This window comes from Sitophilus oryzae, unplaced genomic scaffold, assembly GCF_002938485.1.
Source record: "Sitophilus oryzae breed Bouriz unplaced genomic scaffold, Soryzae_2.0 scaffold_1059_pilon_pilon, whole genome shotgun sequence".
NCBI lineage: Eukaryota > Metazoa > Arthropoda > Insecta > Coleoptera > Curculionidae > Sitophilus > Sitophilus oryzae.
Window position 1 is genome coordinate 4,182,920 of NW_022145681.1, and position 13,264 is coordinate 4,196,183.

Genomic DNA, 13,264 nt, shown 5'->3' on the forward strand with positions numbered 1-13,264 from the left:
CTATGATCAGGCTATTGTGCTGGTTATATAGTGGACTGTATTTTTTAATAGTTTATTAATGTTAATATAAGATGTAACAAATTGTTTTAAATAAAACAAAGAAATGTAAATTCTTGCGGCTTGCCGGGCTGGTGGTAAGTGACAGGTCCCCTTCCGTCGGATTGCTGGACGTCAGGCGCAGAGATAAAAAGTCAAGATCGGTTGCAGCATTTAGATGGAGCGGGGGCAGCATTTAGATGGAACAAGTGCAGCATTTAGAAGTTTGAGCCCAAACATGGCCCCGGCCTTGAAAGAGTTACATCTTTCAAACATCAATTGGAAGAGGGCAAATCTTGGAAAAGCTTCTTTTGACTACACCTTGGGATGTTCTAATGGAGGCCACTCTACTGACGCCGTCAGAACCAGGATGAAGACTAATGATGCGACCCATTTTCCACTGAGTAAGAGGAGCATTGTCTTCTTTGATCAAAACTAGACTATCAACCTCCAGTTTTCCTTGGGAGCACTTCCATTTCTGTCTTTGTTGCAATTCGGATATGTACTCGCGGTGCCAACGTCGCCAAAAGTGTTGACACATCTGCTGGACAAGTTGAAATCTTGTCAGTCTATTGATCTTCGTATCTTCTAGAGCTTCGTCAGGTACAGCAGTCAGTTGATGTCCAATAAGAAAGTGAGCCGGGGTCAAAGAAAGGAAATCATTGGGATCGGAAGAAAGTGGGCAAAGTGGTCGAGAGTTCAAGATAGCTTCAATTTGGCACAACACCATAGTAAACTCTTCGAACGTAAGTCGAGCATTTGCTAGAATCCTTTTAAGATGGTGTTTGGTACTTTTAACTCCTGCCTCCCAAAGACCACCGAAATGAGGCGAATACGGAGGTATAAATAACCACTAAATTTTATCGTTAGCACATAAGTCAATTAAATTGGATGCATTTTGTTTTAGAAATTGACCGAGCTCTCTTTTAGCACCAACAAACGTGGTTCCGTTATCCGAGAGAATTTTATAAGGTTTGCCCCGTCTAGAGGTAAAACGACGCAATGCTTGGATAAAAGATTTTGAAGATAAAGATGATATGAGCTCGAGATGAATTGCTTTCGTGGAAAAACAGATAAAAACTCCCACATAACATTTGTCTTGAGTTTTCGATTGCGCTTTAAAAAATGGCCCTGCGTAATCTATGCCAGTTATATAAAATGGACTACTAGGAGTGACTCTTTCGCGAGGAAGTTCACCCATAATTGGTTGAACTAATTCTGGTTTAAATTTAAAACAGCGTAAACACTTTATAGATATTTTACGTGCTAGATTTCTGCCTCTGATCGGCCAATATTTTTCACGGATATGTGCTAAGAGTAACTGCGGACCTGGATGAAGTAAAATAGCATGCTCATATTCAAAAAGTAATTTTGTGAAATGATGATTCGAATGTAATAGAATAGGGTGTTTCTTTTCCCTTGGGAAATCGGAATGTTTCAAGCGACCACCCACCCGAAGAATGCCATTAGCGTCCAAAAATGGATTTAATTTACTTAATACATTGCTATCCGGTAGGCCCTTGTTATCCAACAACCTTGAAATTTCTTCAGGAAAACTTTGATTTTGTGCTGCTTTAATTAGAGATTTCAAAGAGCAACGCAACTCTGACACACTTATAGGCCCTTCAATGCGACTAGAATTTTTCTGACAGGCTATTGTAAATCTGAAAATATAAGCTGTGACATGTTGCATTTTTAAAAATGAAGAAAATCGTTCAAAAGGGAAACTATTATCTAGCATAGCTACAAAGTTAATGGATATTTTGATTTTAATTCTGGTAATAATTTGATATTTTGTTCATTTTGTGGCCAATATATTGATTCTTTCGCAAGCCAAGATGGCCCTTGCCACCATTCGATCGCAGTTAACATTTGACTTGGTAACAAACCGCGCGAAACTAAATCGGCTGGGTTGTCTGTACTGGGAATATATCGCCACTCGCAATCTTCAGTTAAAGCTTGAATCTCTGCAACACGATTGCTTACAAAGACCTTTAACGTATTTGGAGGGGTTCTTATCCAGGCCAGAGCAATAGTAGAGTCAGACCACAAAACGATTCTTTCAAAGAAAAGTTGAATAGAATTTAACACTTTGTTTACCAGTTTACTTAATAATAAAGCTGCACAAAGTTCAAGCTTAGGAATAGTAAGTGACTTCACCGGGGCAACCTTAGACTTAGCACATAAAAGCCTGATGACTGAAAAACCCTTTGAATCAATTGATTTTATATATAGGCAAGCCCCATAGACTCTCTCGGAAGCATCTGAAAATCCGTGTATTTCTAACGAACTTGGAAAATCAGCTAGGACATGACGACTAATTTGCAATGAATTTAAATTGGGTAAATCTTTACAGAATTTAGACCATTCGTTCGATAAGGAAAGTGTCAATGGCTCATCCCAAGATACCTTTTGTAGCCATAAGCGTTGCATGAAAATCTTTGCTAGCACAATACACGGTGATAGGAGTCCTAAAGGATCGAATAGCTTGGATAATACTGACAGAACGCTTCTTTTTGTATAATTACTTTTAAAAGGAATTTCTTCGATATGATACATAAGAAAATCATCTTGACAAGACCAAGTTAAACCCAAGGTTTTTGCCTTTTCCCCTGCGGTGAATTCTAAGACCTCACAAGAACTAGTAGCGTTATCCATATGACTTACAACGCTAGGTTCATTGGAATACCATTTACGCAGCTCGAAACAACCGTCTTTTAAGACCTTTGAAATTTCATTGCATATATATTGAGCATCTGGAATAGAATCCGCACCGGTCAACAAATGGTCGACATAAAAATCTTGACGAATGATATTCGCAATATCTGGGTTAATTTTTTCATATTCGTCTGCTAACTGGAATAGACATCGAATTGATAGAAAACTAGCACAAGCTTGCCCATAGGTAACAGTATTTAGTTTGTAAACTTTTACATCTTCGGAAGGACTAGAACGCCATAATATTTTTTGTAGTGACCGCTGGCTTGGTTCAACTAGTATCTGGCGGTACATTTTCGTAATGTCCGCTGAAATTACAAATAAATATTTTCTAAATCTAAGTAAAATAGAAAAAAGATCGTTTTGCAAGACTGGACCAACATACTGAATGGAATTTAACGATAAACCATTGCTAGATGGTGCCGACGCATCAAAAACGACACGCAGTTTGGTAGTTAAACTAGACTCACGAAAAACTCCATGATGTGGCATGAAATATTCAACATTATTTGCTATATTACTAGTATCTAAAGTCATATGATTTAAATTCTCGTATTCTGTCATAAAATTTGGGTAATATTCTCAGAGATTATTGTTTTTTGCTAACTTTCTTTCTATGGTCTTTTTTCAGCTTGTTCCCTAGACGACCCAAGTAGATTGGGTGATTGTTTAAATGGCAGGGTAACGACAAAACGTCCGGAGGCATCTCTATGAGTAGTTTGTGAGAAAATAGATTCGCATTTGAGCTCATCCTCAGAAAAAACTTTATTTGTGGGAATTTCCTCGATTTCCCAAAATTTTGAAATAGTATTTTGTAACTCAGCATTAGTACTTAAGTGACAAGAAATATTACTAGAAGTATCATCGGCGTGTCCTACCATTCCAGCCAGAACGTAACCTAAATCTGTTTCTTGTAGGAAAGGCATGTGTTTTCCACACGATATCCGATTTTTACCTAGTAAGATCCAGAAAATATCCGCGCCTACTAGAATATCTACGGGGCCTGGCTTATTATAATCTGGGTCTGCTAATTGTACATTTTTAGGAAGACCCAAGCATTGAAAATGGATTCCTCTAGAAGATGAAATATTAGTCACTTCGGGCAAAATAAAGCAATTTAACAAAAGTTTAAAGTTTTTATACAAAGACTTAATTTCGACTTGACACCTTTTCTTAATTTGTGACGTGATATTGGCAATTCCCACAACAGATAAGTTGGTATTTTCTTGTTTCAAACCTAAACGTTTACATAGTGACAAAGAAATAAATGATGACTGGAAACCACAGTCTAATAATACTCGCGCATAATGTTCCCTTCCCAAGTGGTCGTGAATTTTAACCCTAGCCATGGAAAGAAAAACATGCCCAGAGTCTGAATTTTTATATATATCTTGGCCCATTGCAACAGTACTTTCCGAATAATCTTCTGAAGTTGGGGAACTTTGCCGATTTTCAATATGTAATAGAGTATTGTGCCGTTGATTGCACTTTCTACAGGGTCCTGATTTACATCGTTTACCAAAATGATTATTTCTTAAGCAGTTTATACATAGTTTTTTACCTTTTACGAAATCAATTCGGTTTTTAATATCTAGATTTTTAAATTGGTTACATGTATAAATTAAATGATCTTCGCCGCAGAAATAACAAGAAATCTTATTTACCATAAAAGATTTTGTGTCACGAACTTTTTCAGGTTTGTTTCCACGATTTCCCTTATATTCAATAGTTTCCAAGATATCTGCGCGATTTTTCAAGAATCCTGTAAAATCCCCGAGCTTAGGAGTATCTATATCAGCTGAAAATCTCTCCCAATCCATAGCCGTTTTTTGATCTAATTTTAAATTAAGCATAAATATTAAAATGGTGTCCCAGTTAGAAATATCTTGCCCTAGTTGATTTACGGAATTTAAATGCTTAGATAAATCATCAATTAAACCTCGTATTTTATTTGATGATTCTTTATAAATGTTTTCTATTGAGAAAATAGCTTTTAAATGGTTATATATTAATAATTTTTTATTATTAAATCGCTCAGTAAGTGTCTTCCACGCCACTGTATATCCCTTTGTCGAAAACTCTACAGATTTGATTACTTCTGCTGCCTTATTTTTCAAAGATGCTCTTAGGTAATGATATTTTTCGATACTAGATAACTCGGTATTTTTGTCTACTAGCGATTCAAAAGTATCTCGAAATTCGAGCCAATTTTCATAGGCGCCATCGAAGGTAGGTAGAAGTATATCCGGTAATTTAACTTATAATTTTTGATTTACACTAGATTTTGAACATATACTTCCATTAGAATGCAATTCACCCGCTGATCTCAGACCACTTACGTCGTCATCGACGGATAATAAACTTTTAGCAATTGCTACGCTTTCATAATATGTGTCTTCAAATTGAGATCGTTCGCTATATTGTTCGTCTAATTCCCTATCCTCGACAGTGCTCTCTATTTCGTTCTGAACATCGCAAAAATCACTAAAAACGTCCTGAATTTTCGATAATCTTTCTCGTAAATTAGCTAGTTGAAAATTGCTTAACCCCTCTTTCAATGTACTTTGTGCCTCGATATATTTAACAAAATTAGTTAAAGATGATTTTAAACCGCCACGTTTTCTAATTAGAACTTGACTAGCCATGACGATTAAAATAATTTTATTAGGAAAAATACGGATACGGCTCACCTTGCTTGTTAATCCGGCTCGTCTGGACCATGTGTTGTGCTGGTTATATAGTGGACTGTATTTTTTAATAGTTTATTAATGTTAATATAAGATATAACAAATTGTTTTAAATAAAACAAAGAAATGTAAATTCTTGCGGCTTGCCGGGCTGGTGGTAAGTGACAGGTCCCCTTCCGTCGGATTGCTGGACGTCAGGCGCAGAGATAAAAAGTCAAGATCGGTTGCAGCATTTAGATGGAGCGGGGGCAGCATTTAGATGGAACAAGTGCAGCATTTAGAAGTTTGAGCCCAAACACAGGCATTTACTTTATATGGATGACTTAAAGTTGTATGCACGCAATCCCGAAAAACTACAAAGCCAGCTAGAAGTTGTCAAATCCTTCAGTTGGGCAATCAAGATGGAAATGGGACTAGAACATTTTTTTAGTAATGCATGTAAAAAAGGAGTAGTAAACCACGAGCTAAGCACCGTATTGATGGACGGAACAACACTCGAAGCAATAAAACAGGAGGAAGGGTATAAATATCTCGATTTTTACCAATCACTTATTTGGTATCAGCCAAAAGGAAACTAAAAAACAGTTTAAGAACGAACTGATAAGACGTGTCAGAATCATATTGTCATCTAAACTGACATCAAAGAATCTATTTACGGCATTAAACACCTGGGCTATACCTAGTATTGCGTACTCATTTGGTATTTTAAAATGGACCCCAACAGACCAGAAAAGGCAACCTGGCACAAAAATCAGGACTCTGTTAACAAAATATAAATACCACCACCCAAAGTCCAGTGTGAACCGCGTATATGTACCAAGGTCAAGAGGCGGGAGAGGCCTTCTCAATGTAGAAAATTACCACAATACAACAAGTTCAGAAACTGAGGAACTACTTCTTGAGTAACAACTTACCGCTTCACCGTAGCCTCCGAGATATTGACCAAAACTATTCTCTCTTGACTTGATGAACCCCAACAGCCCAACTCTAAGAAATTGGACGGAAATGGAAGAAGAGTGGGCCAGTAAAACTCTCCATGGAAAGTATAGAGCAAACTTAAAAAATACCACAATTAATATGCCGGATTCAAATACTTACCTGAAAGCGGGTTACCTGTTCCCAGAAGCCAAAGGAAGTATACTTGCAATACAAGATCAAATTGTCCCGATCCTGAACTTTAAGAAATATGTCTTAAAAAAGAGAGTTGAAAGTGATCTGTATAAGAAATGCAAGCGTACAGCTGAGGGCATCCAACATATAACAGCAGGGTGTTCTATTTTAGCTCCAAGGCAGTATCTGGCACGACATGACAAAATGAGGAAAATATACCATCAATTTATAGCACTGGGAACTGGGCTAATGGAAGAAGGAATAGAATGGTACAAGTATAACTCAAAGAATATTCTGGAGAAAGCTGAATATAAATTATACTGGAACATCACAATTACAGACAGATCTGTCCTGCATAATCGCCCTTATATGATGATTTTTAAGAAGAAAGAGGAAGAAGCCACAATAATAGATTTTATAACACCATTAGACGAAAACGTCCAAAAAGAATACCTAGAAAAGAAACAAAAATACGAAGAGCTGACATACGGACTTAGACAGTTATACAAATTAAAACAAACAAACATCCTGCTGCTCTGATTACCTCTAGTAATATCCGTCAACAGTTAAATAGATCAACAAACTGTGCGACATACTAAGAATTTGGAACTATCGCCAAATGTTTTATCCACCGCTCAAAAAGCTGCCTGAGAACTGCACGCATAGTCAGATCGTTTCTTTACGCGAACAAGAGACTGCCTCGCTTAATAACCCGGCTCTATCTAATCTCTCCAAGATATCTAAAAGGTGGCTAAAAATGCATCTAATAATAGGCCCTAAATCATTGATATTTTCATCCTGTTTAATTATTTTGCCTTCACACATCCATGTGCTTAATACCCTAGTGCCTTTAGTTTCAAACTTCTGCCTAGTTTATTCTTTAAACTTTTAACTTATTCGATATAGGCTTTCCGGAGACTGACCTGCGAACAAATCCAACACAGGGGGAATACTATTTCCAGCAAAATGCCATTTAACCATCGTAACGTTTTCAGAAGTTGCAAAAATCTAAATTATTTTATACAAAATTACTCTGGTACCTTCAAATTTTTATAAACAAAATGTGACAAATTTGACAATGACACAATCACATTTTTGCTGGTATTTTAATTGTAGATTTCTCTGGGCCGTATTATAAATTTAACTAATCTGAAAGTAGATTTTTGCAAATAACTTTTAAATGACTATTCCAAATAAAACGAAATTCTAGACAAAAGTATATCTTTTGCAATTAACTTAAAACTCTAATGCAATTTTTGCATAAAATTATCTGGGGATATAATATTTGGTCTTTTCAAAATTTACATGGGATTTCCTATGTCCCGTGTTCTGATGCACCACACGGTGTAACTCGAAAGATAGCTTATGAAGTTTCAAATGTTGGAATTTTGAATATTTAATACTCTAAAATGATGATTTCTACATTTCAATTTTGTAGTAATTTTATAAACAATATACCCGATATAGAAAAGTATATATCATTTCCGTTAACTGTACAGATATCTGCTTTGAATATCTAACTCGATCAGAAGACTAATTTTGTTTTTGTTGACCCCTGACAGTGAGCAGACTAACAAATTACCGGAATACGGAATTTGGGAGCCCGTCGAAAATTTCGAAGCTATTTGAAATTGAAATCGGCTGGCGGTCATATCGTGCCTTCACCGGTGGCCAGCCATCGCTCAGCCCATCATCGCTAACTAATAGCGCAAAGCGTAAATTCGGACACAAATAAACTCGACCAGAATCGCGGGAAAAAACTAGGTGACAGTCGCGTCTCGATTTTACCATAATCATTAATAATTTATGGCGATCGAGAGATCGGCCATTATTTTCCCGACGCGGCGCGGCCGGATTGTGTCTGTCTGTCTGGTGCTTTTAAAAGAGCGGGAATTAAAAAATTGAACTTTGCGATACGCCCTTTAATGTTAATTCGAGGAAATGAGAGAGAATGGAGTAGAGACGTTCGTCGTTATCAAATCGGCGGATGACGGAACTCGATTTTTTCGTCTGTATAAACGGTATTGTTCTCGGTTGACATTTTGAACGGAATTTTAATTGGTTGCTTGGAATTTGTTTTAATATATACTTTTGCAAACATAAAAATGTCTCCGCCATTATTACTAGTCTACTCAAATTGAACTTTTGATGAAAAAGTTCTTTAGTAGCTTGAATTTATATAATTATTATTGTTTTTTTTTGGGCGCTGAATCAGAATCTGAAACAGCCTCCACACTATCCCCGAAATGTTTTACGAAATATTTCTGGAAATATTTCATGCAACATTTCGGAAAAAATTTCTGGAAATCTTTCTGAAGTAAACTCAAATATAAGCCCGTGTTACAAAAATTAGTTCCCGCTTTTCCTGAAATAGTAATATATATAATATTTGGCTAATAGACCGAGATAAACAACAAAAAAACAAACAACCAATAACGACGCGTCTCGATCTATTTCAGGAAACGTAGAAACTATTTTTGCACGGGCATATATTTATTGTACTATTTCGTGAAATAGGACGAAGCAATCAAAGTAAAACATTGTGATGGCTTCAGAAAAATTAATAAACATCGAGTAGTATGATGAATAAATATCATTAATTTGTAATATCATTACAGTGTAATGTAATACCACTATATTAAACTGATATGAAAAATCATAAACAATGCATTTAGAAAACAGTTACCGATGGTAGATGAAATTAGCTTTTCCTCTAAAGTTACACAAGAATATTTAGTTTTAATCATTGTCTAACATTATCAATTACAATATAGTAAAAAAATATATTTCCAAAACTTAAAATCGTAAAACTGCAGGGCAATACGCAGTGACTAACCGTTTTGGCGATTCGCCTTTTATAGGTAATACTTCACGGTGATAAACTGTTTAAAAAATGGTCTATTTCTTATTTTTGAGTGGATTTGTATCAAACCATGTTATCTATACTAATATATAAAATCCACTGATTAATCACGATCCTGCTCATACCACTCAACGTAAGAAGCTCAATTTTGGCATACAGGTTGATTCTAGGGTGTAGAGGTTCGATAAGAAGGGATTTTTCGAAATTGCAGTTCCAAGAAGGTGAAACCACTCCTTAAATATTACAATATTTTTTTATTTAAGAAACGGTCAAGTTTCCGAAAAAACGCTTAAACACGTAAGATACGTGTTTAAGCGTTTTTTTTTATTTTGTTTTTTTTGACATATTTTAAGATTTTTTAAAAATGTATACAGGGTGTTTCGAAAAATCTGGTTATTGATTAATCGCGATCCTGCTTAAAGCGCTTGACGTAAAAAGCTGATTTTTGGAAAACGGATTGATTTTAGGGTGTAGAGGTTCGATAAGAAGGGATTTTTAGAAACTCGAATTCTAAGGGGGTGAAACAATCCCTCAAATATTAAAATATTTTTTATTTAAAAACCGTCGTTTTTCGAAAAAACTCTTAAACACGTATATTTTATTTTGTTGTTTTATATATTTTAAGATTTTTTACAAATGTATACAGGGTGTTTCATAAAATATGACCATTGAGTAATCACGATTCTGCTTAAACTGCTTGACGTTTAAAGCTGATTTTTGTCAAACGGATTGACTGTGGGCTGTAGAGGTTCGATAATAAAGGGTTTCTCGAATCTCAAATTCCAAGAGGGTGAAAACGCCCCTCAAATATTACAATATTTGTTACTTAAAAAACGCTTAGTCTTTCGGGAAAACGCTTGGACAAGCAAAATTTATTTGTTTTTTTTTACATATTTTGAAATTTTTTAAAAAATCATACAGGGTGTTCCAAAAAGTTGGGTAATTTCTTAACCACGATTCTGCTAAAATTGCTTGACGTAAAAAGCTTATTTTTGGCAAACGGATTTTTCGAAAGTCAAATTCCAACGAGATGAAACTACCCCTCAAATATTACCAAGTTATATAATAATATCGCCATATTGTTTTTTCTCATGCTCATATAAATGTGAGGAAATTTTATCCAGTTTGTATGTTAATGTAAAATTATTGCTTTGCTTTATCATCACCATTACAAATGATTAAATGTACATTCAGGCTGAGAGCGTCGAGCGTCGCGTCGCGTTTGCGTCGCGTCCGCGTGTCGAAATGGAATCAATTCACTTAAGTTAAATTAGACCGTTCAGGCAGACAGCGTCGCGTTTGGCGTTGCGCTAGCGCCCGCTGAGCGTCGGGGTTCGAATTCAATGTTGCGGACGCGACGCTCGACACTCTCAGCCTGAATGTACCTTAATTCGACGCGAACGAAGTCGCTGGTACACGCTAGTTATTATATATAAAAGTATATTTTACAGTTTTCTCTTGAAACAGTAAGAGAGCATTGCTTTTTAAAAATGTCCGTGGACCATACTTCCATTGACATCGGGTCAATCAATATTTTTACCAATCAGCTCGTTATATTGATAATGATACCAGTATTGCTAGAATACTATTATATTAATCAGTTAAGACCATAAACAAAGATAGCATATATAATTTTATATACTAATTCATCATAATCATAATAAAATTAAATCATAAAAATATTGTAATTATATTACTGCAATTTAAGTGAAAAGTTTTGTTCTTAAATATCTACTATACATATTATAAACGCGTGTTCAAATATTAATTTTGTGGAATGGATATATCAACATAAAACGAGATGTAATTAACGAAATATCATCGTAACAATTTTACGTATTTTAGAGACGTCTAGGTTTACTTATTTCACTGAGATTTATGGAAAAAAGTCCTTTGCCTCGGGTACAGATACCGCCACGTTTTGGAAATAGTTCAAAACAGAACAAAATTGAACTAGACAACAGGAAACGCCAAAAACAAATCACCCCATGCCCTCCTCACAAGTAATTATCATGCGCTTTTAAGAATTGAAAGTAGATCGAGACAAATCGAAGTAGGTCAAGGCAACTGGAAATAAACCACAATGCAACAAGTTGGGCGACTAAACGCGACCTTGACCTGCTTCGAAGAGTTCTCCGCATTGTGTAGAGCGTGTTTACAGTATGCCAATCAATGTAAAAATTATTAAATTGTTAAAATTAAAAAATTAAAGGTTAAAGCTAGACAAAACGATTTTAGGACCTTCGTTCTCTTAGGGAATACAATGGGCTATGAAAATGTCTTTAAAAAATATTCGTTACTATAACATCTAGAAATAATAAAATAATTGTGTACAAGGGATATTCTAGTGACATCAATAATAAGCACAAATTATTGTTTTTTTGAAAAATATGATTTCTCTAGGATTAAAAAATAACGTCTAAAGAGCGTAATAATGCTCCTAAAATTCTTATATTGACATCTTTTTACATTTCATGTGAAACATTGAAAAATAAAAAAAAAACGTTTTATCGAGGTATATGCAGAAAATCGACAATAATTGAAAACTTTCATCTCAGTGAATATGAGAAAACACGAATAATTTGCATAAACTCTATGAGAGGTCACTGCCTTCCATCCCCCTTCGCAAAACATCTAGGGAGCAACTGCAAAACTAGGCTTTCAATTCAAGGGTACTTTAAATCAATAATGTATTTTAGCTCTGTATATTCTAGGGGTCTGTAGTTTGATTTGGTTGGTTGTTTATAAATCAATATTCAGTATCATTGAAATTTTATTGTTTGTATTTCGGTACAAGCTTAGTAGATGTCTCTAGATATACATTATATAAAAATATTAAATTTTATATTACTTTCTTTAATAATTAAAAAATCAAATTAGTTGTATTTAATATTTTATTGCTTTTTATAAGCAAGTTATCTTTGTTGTAATATAACACACTTGGTGTAACTATGCAATACGTTCTAGAAGAAACTGTATTTTAGAGTTCGCATGGAAAGGAAGAACGCTGTCATTTTATAGTCCAAATTATATGGCGACGTTCGTTGGCTTGAAAATTATCGTCATTTACAAGCCAACTTGACGCTGGCATATAGTTTATTATCTACTATAAAAAGACTCCTTTTAGCCTAGTATTGATTGACCATTAATTAAACCAAGAAATTAGTAGCTTTGTTAATGAAGTATATACATTAAACATGTCAATTTCCCAACTGACAAAGGAGTACGATAGGGAGAAGCAATATCCCCAAAGCGGTTTACAGCAACATTTGAAGAAATCTTCCATAAACTGGACTAGACCAACAAAGGAATAGATGCAGAATATCTTAACCATCTAAGATTCGCTAATGGCATAGTCCTAATTGCCAATAGTCCTGAAGAACTACAAGCACAAATTAATGCTAAATACAGCCAGCAATAAAGTGGACCTCAAAATGAATTTAGAAAAAACTATTGTAATGTACAATGAACTAGTGGAAAGAAAAAACATTCTAATAAATAATAACACTGGAAATAGTAGAATATAATATATAAGAATATATATATTTGGGACAACTAATACACAGCTCGGGATCTCTACTACCGGAAATCAATAGAAGAACTAAGTTAGCATGGAGTACTTTATTCATGGAGTACTCAATTATATTCAAATCTAGAATGTCACTCTATTTAAAGAAGAAAACATTCGAACAATGTGTATTACCAGTCATGCATGCGAAACCTGGACATTTAAAATGGACATCATGAAGAAGCTGCAGGTCGCACAACGCTCAATGGAACGAAATATGCTGGGTTGCTTGGAATAATCCAGAGAGACCGTAAAAGAATAGAGTGGATACGACAAAGGAAC

The 13,264-nt window shown here is 35.0% G+C and overlaps 3 protein-coding genes across 3 annotated transcripts; all 3 read right to left on the reverse strand.

Moving 5' to 3' along the window:
- Positions 1–889: 889 nt before the first annotated feature.
- LOC115876302 lies at positions 890–1,729 on the reverse strand. Its single transcript, XM_030892032.1, has one exon. It carries the CDS (start codon positions 1,727–1,729, stop codon positions 890–892), a length of 840 nt encoding a protein of 279 aa, XP_030747892.1.
- Positions 1,730–1,779: 50 nt separating this feature from the next.
- LOC115876309 lies at positions 1,780–3,048 on the reverse strand. The gene has a single exon (XM_030892045.1). It carries the CDS (start codon positions 3,046–3,048, stop codon positions 1,780–1,782), a length of 1,269 nt encoding a protein of 422 aa, XP_030747905.1.
- A 320-nt stretch (positions 3,049–3,368) lies between these two features.
- LOC115876317 lies at positions 3,369–4,103 on the reverse strand. Its single transcript, XM_030892056.1, has one exon. It carries the CDS (start codon positions 4,101–4,103, stop codon positions 3,369–3,371), a length of 735 nt encoding a protein of 244 aa, XP_030747916.1.
- Positions 4,104–13,264: the final 9,161 nt, after the last annotated feature.

Excerpts from the sequence above, each read along its gene's own strand:
- LOC115876309 (XM_030892045.1), bottom strand. The coding sequence starts at position 3,048 with ATGTACCGCCAGATACTAGTTGAACCAAGCCAGCGGTCACTACAAAAA.
- LOC115876317 (XM_030892056.1), bottom strand. The coding sequence starts at position 4,103 with ATGGCTAGGGTTAAAATTCACGACCACTTGGGAAGGGAACATTATGCG.
- LOC115876302 (XM_030892032.1), bottom strand. The coding sequence starts at position 1,729 with ATGCAACATGTCACAGCTTATATTTTCAGATTTACAATAGCCTGTCAG.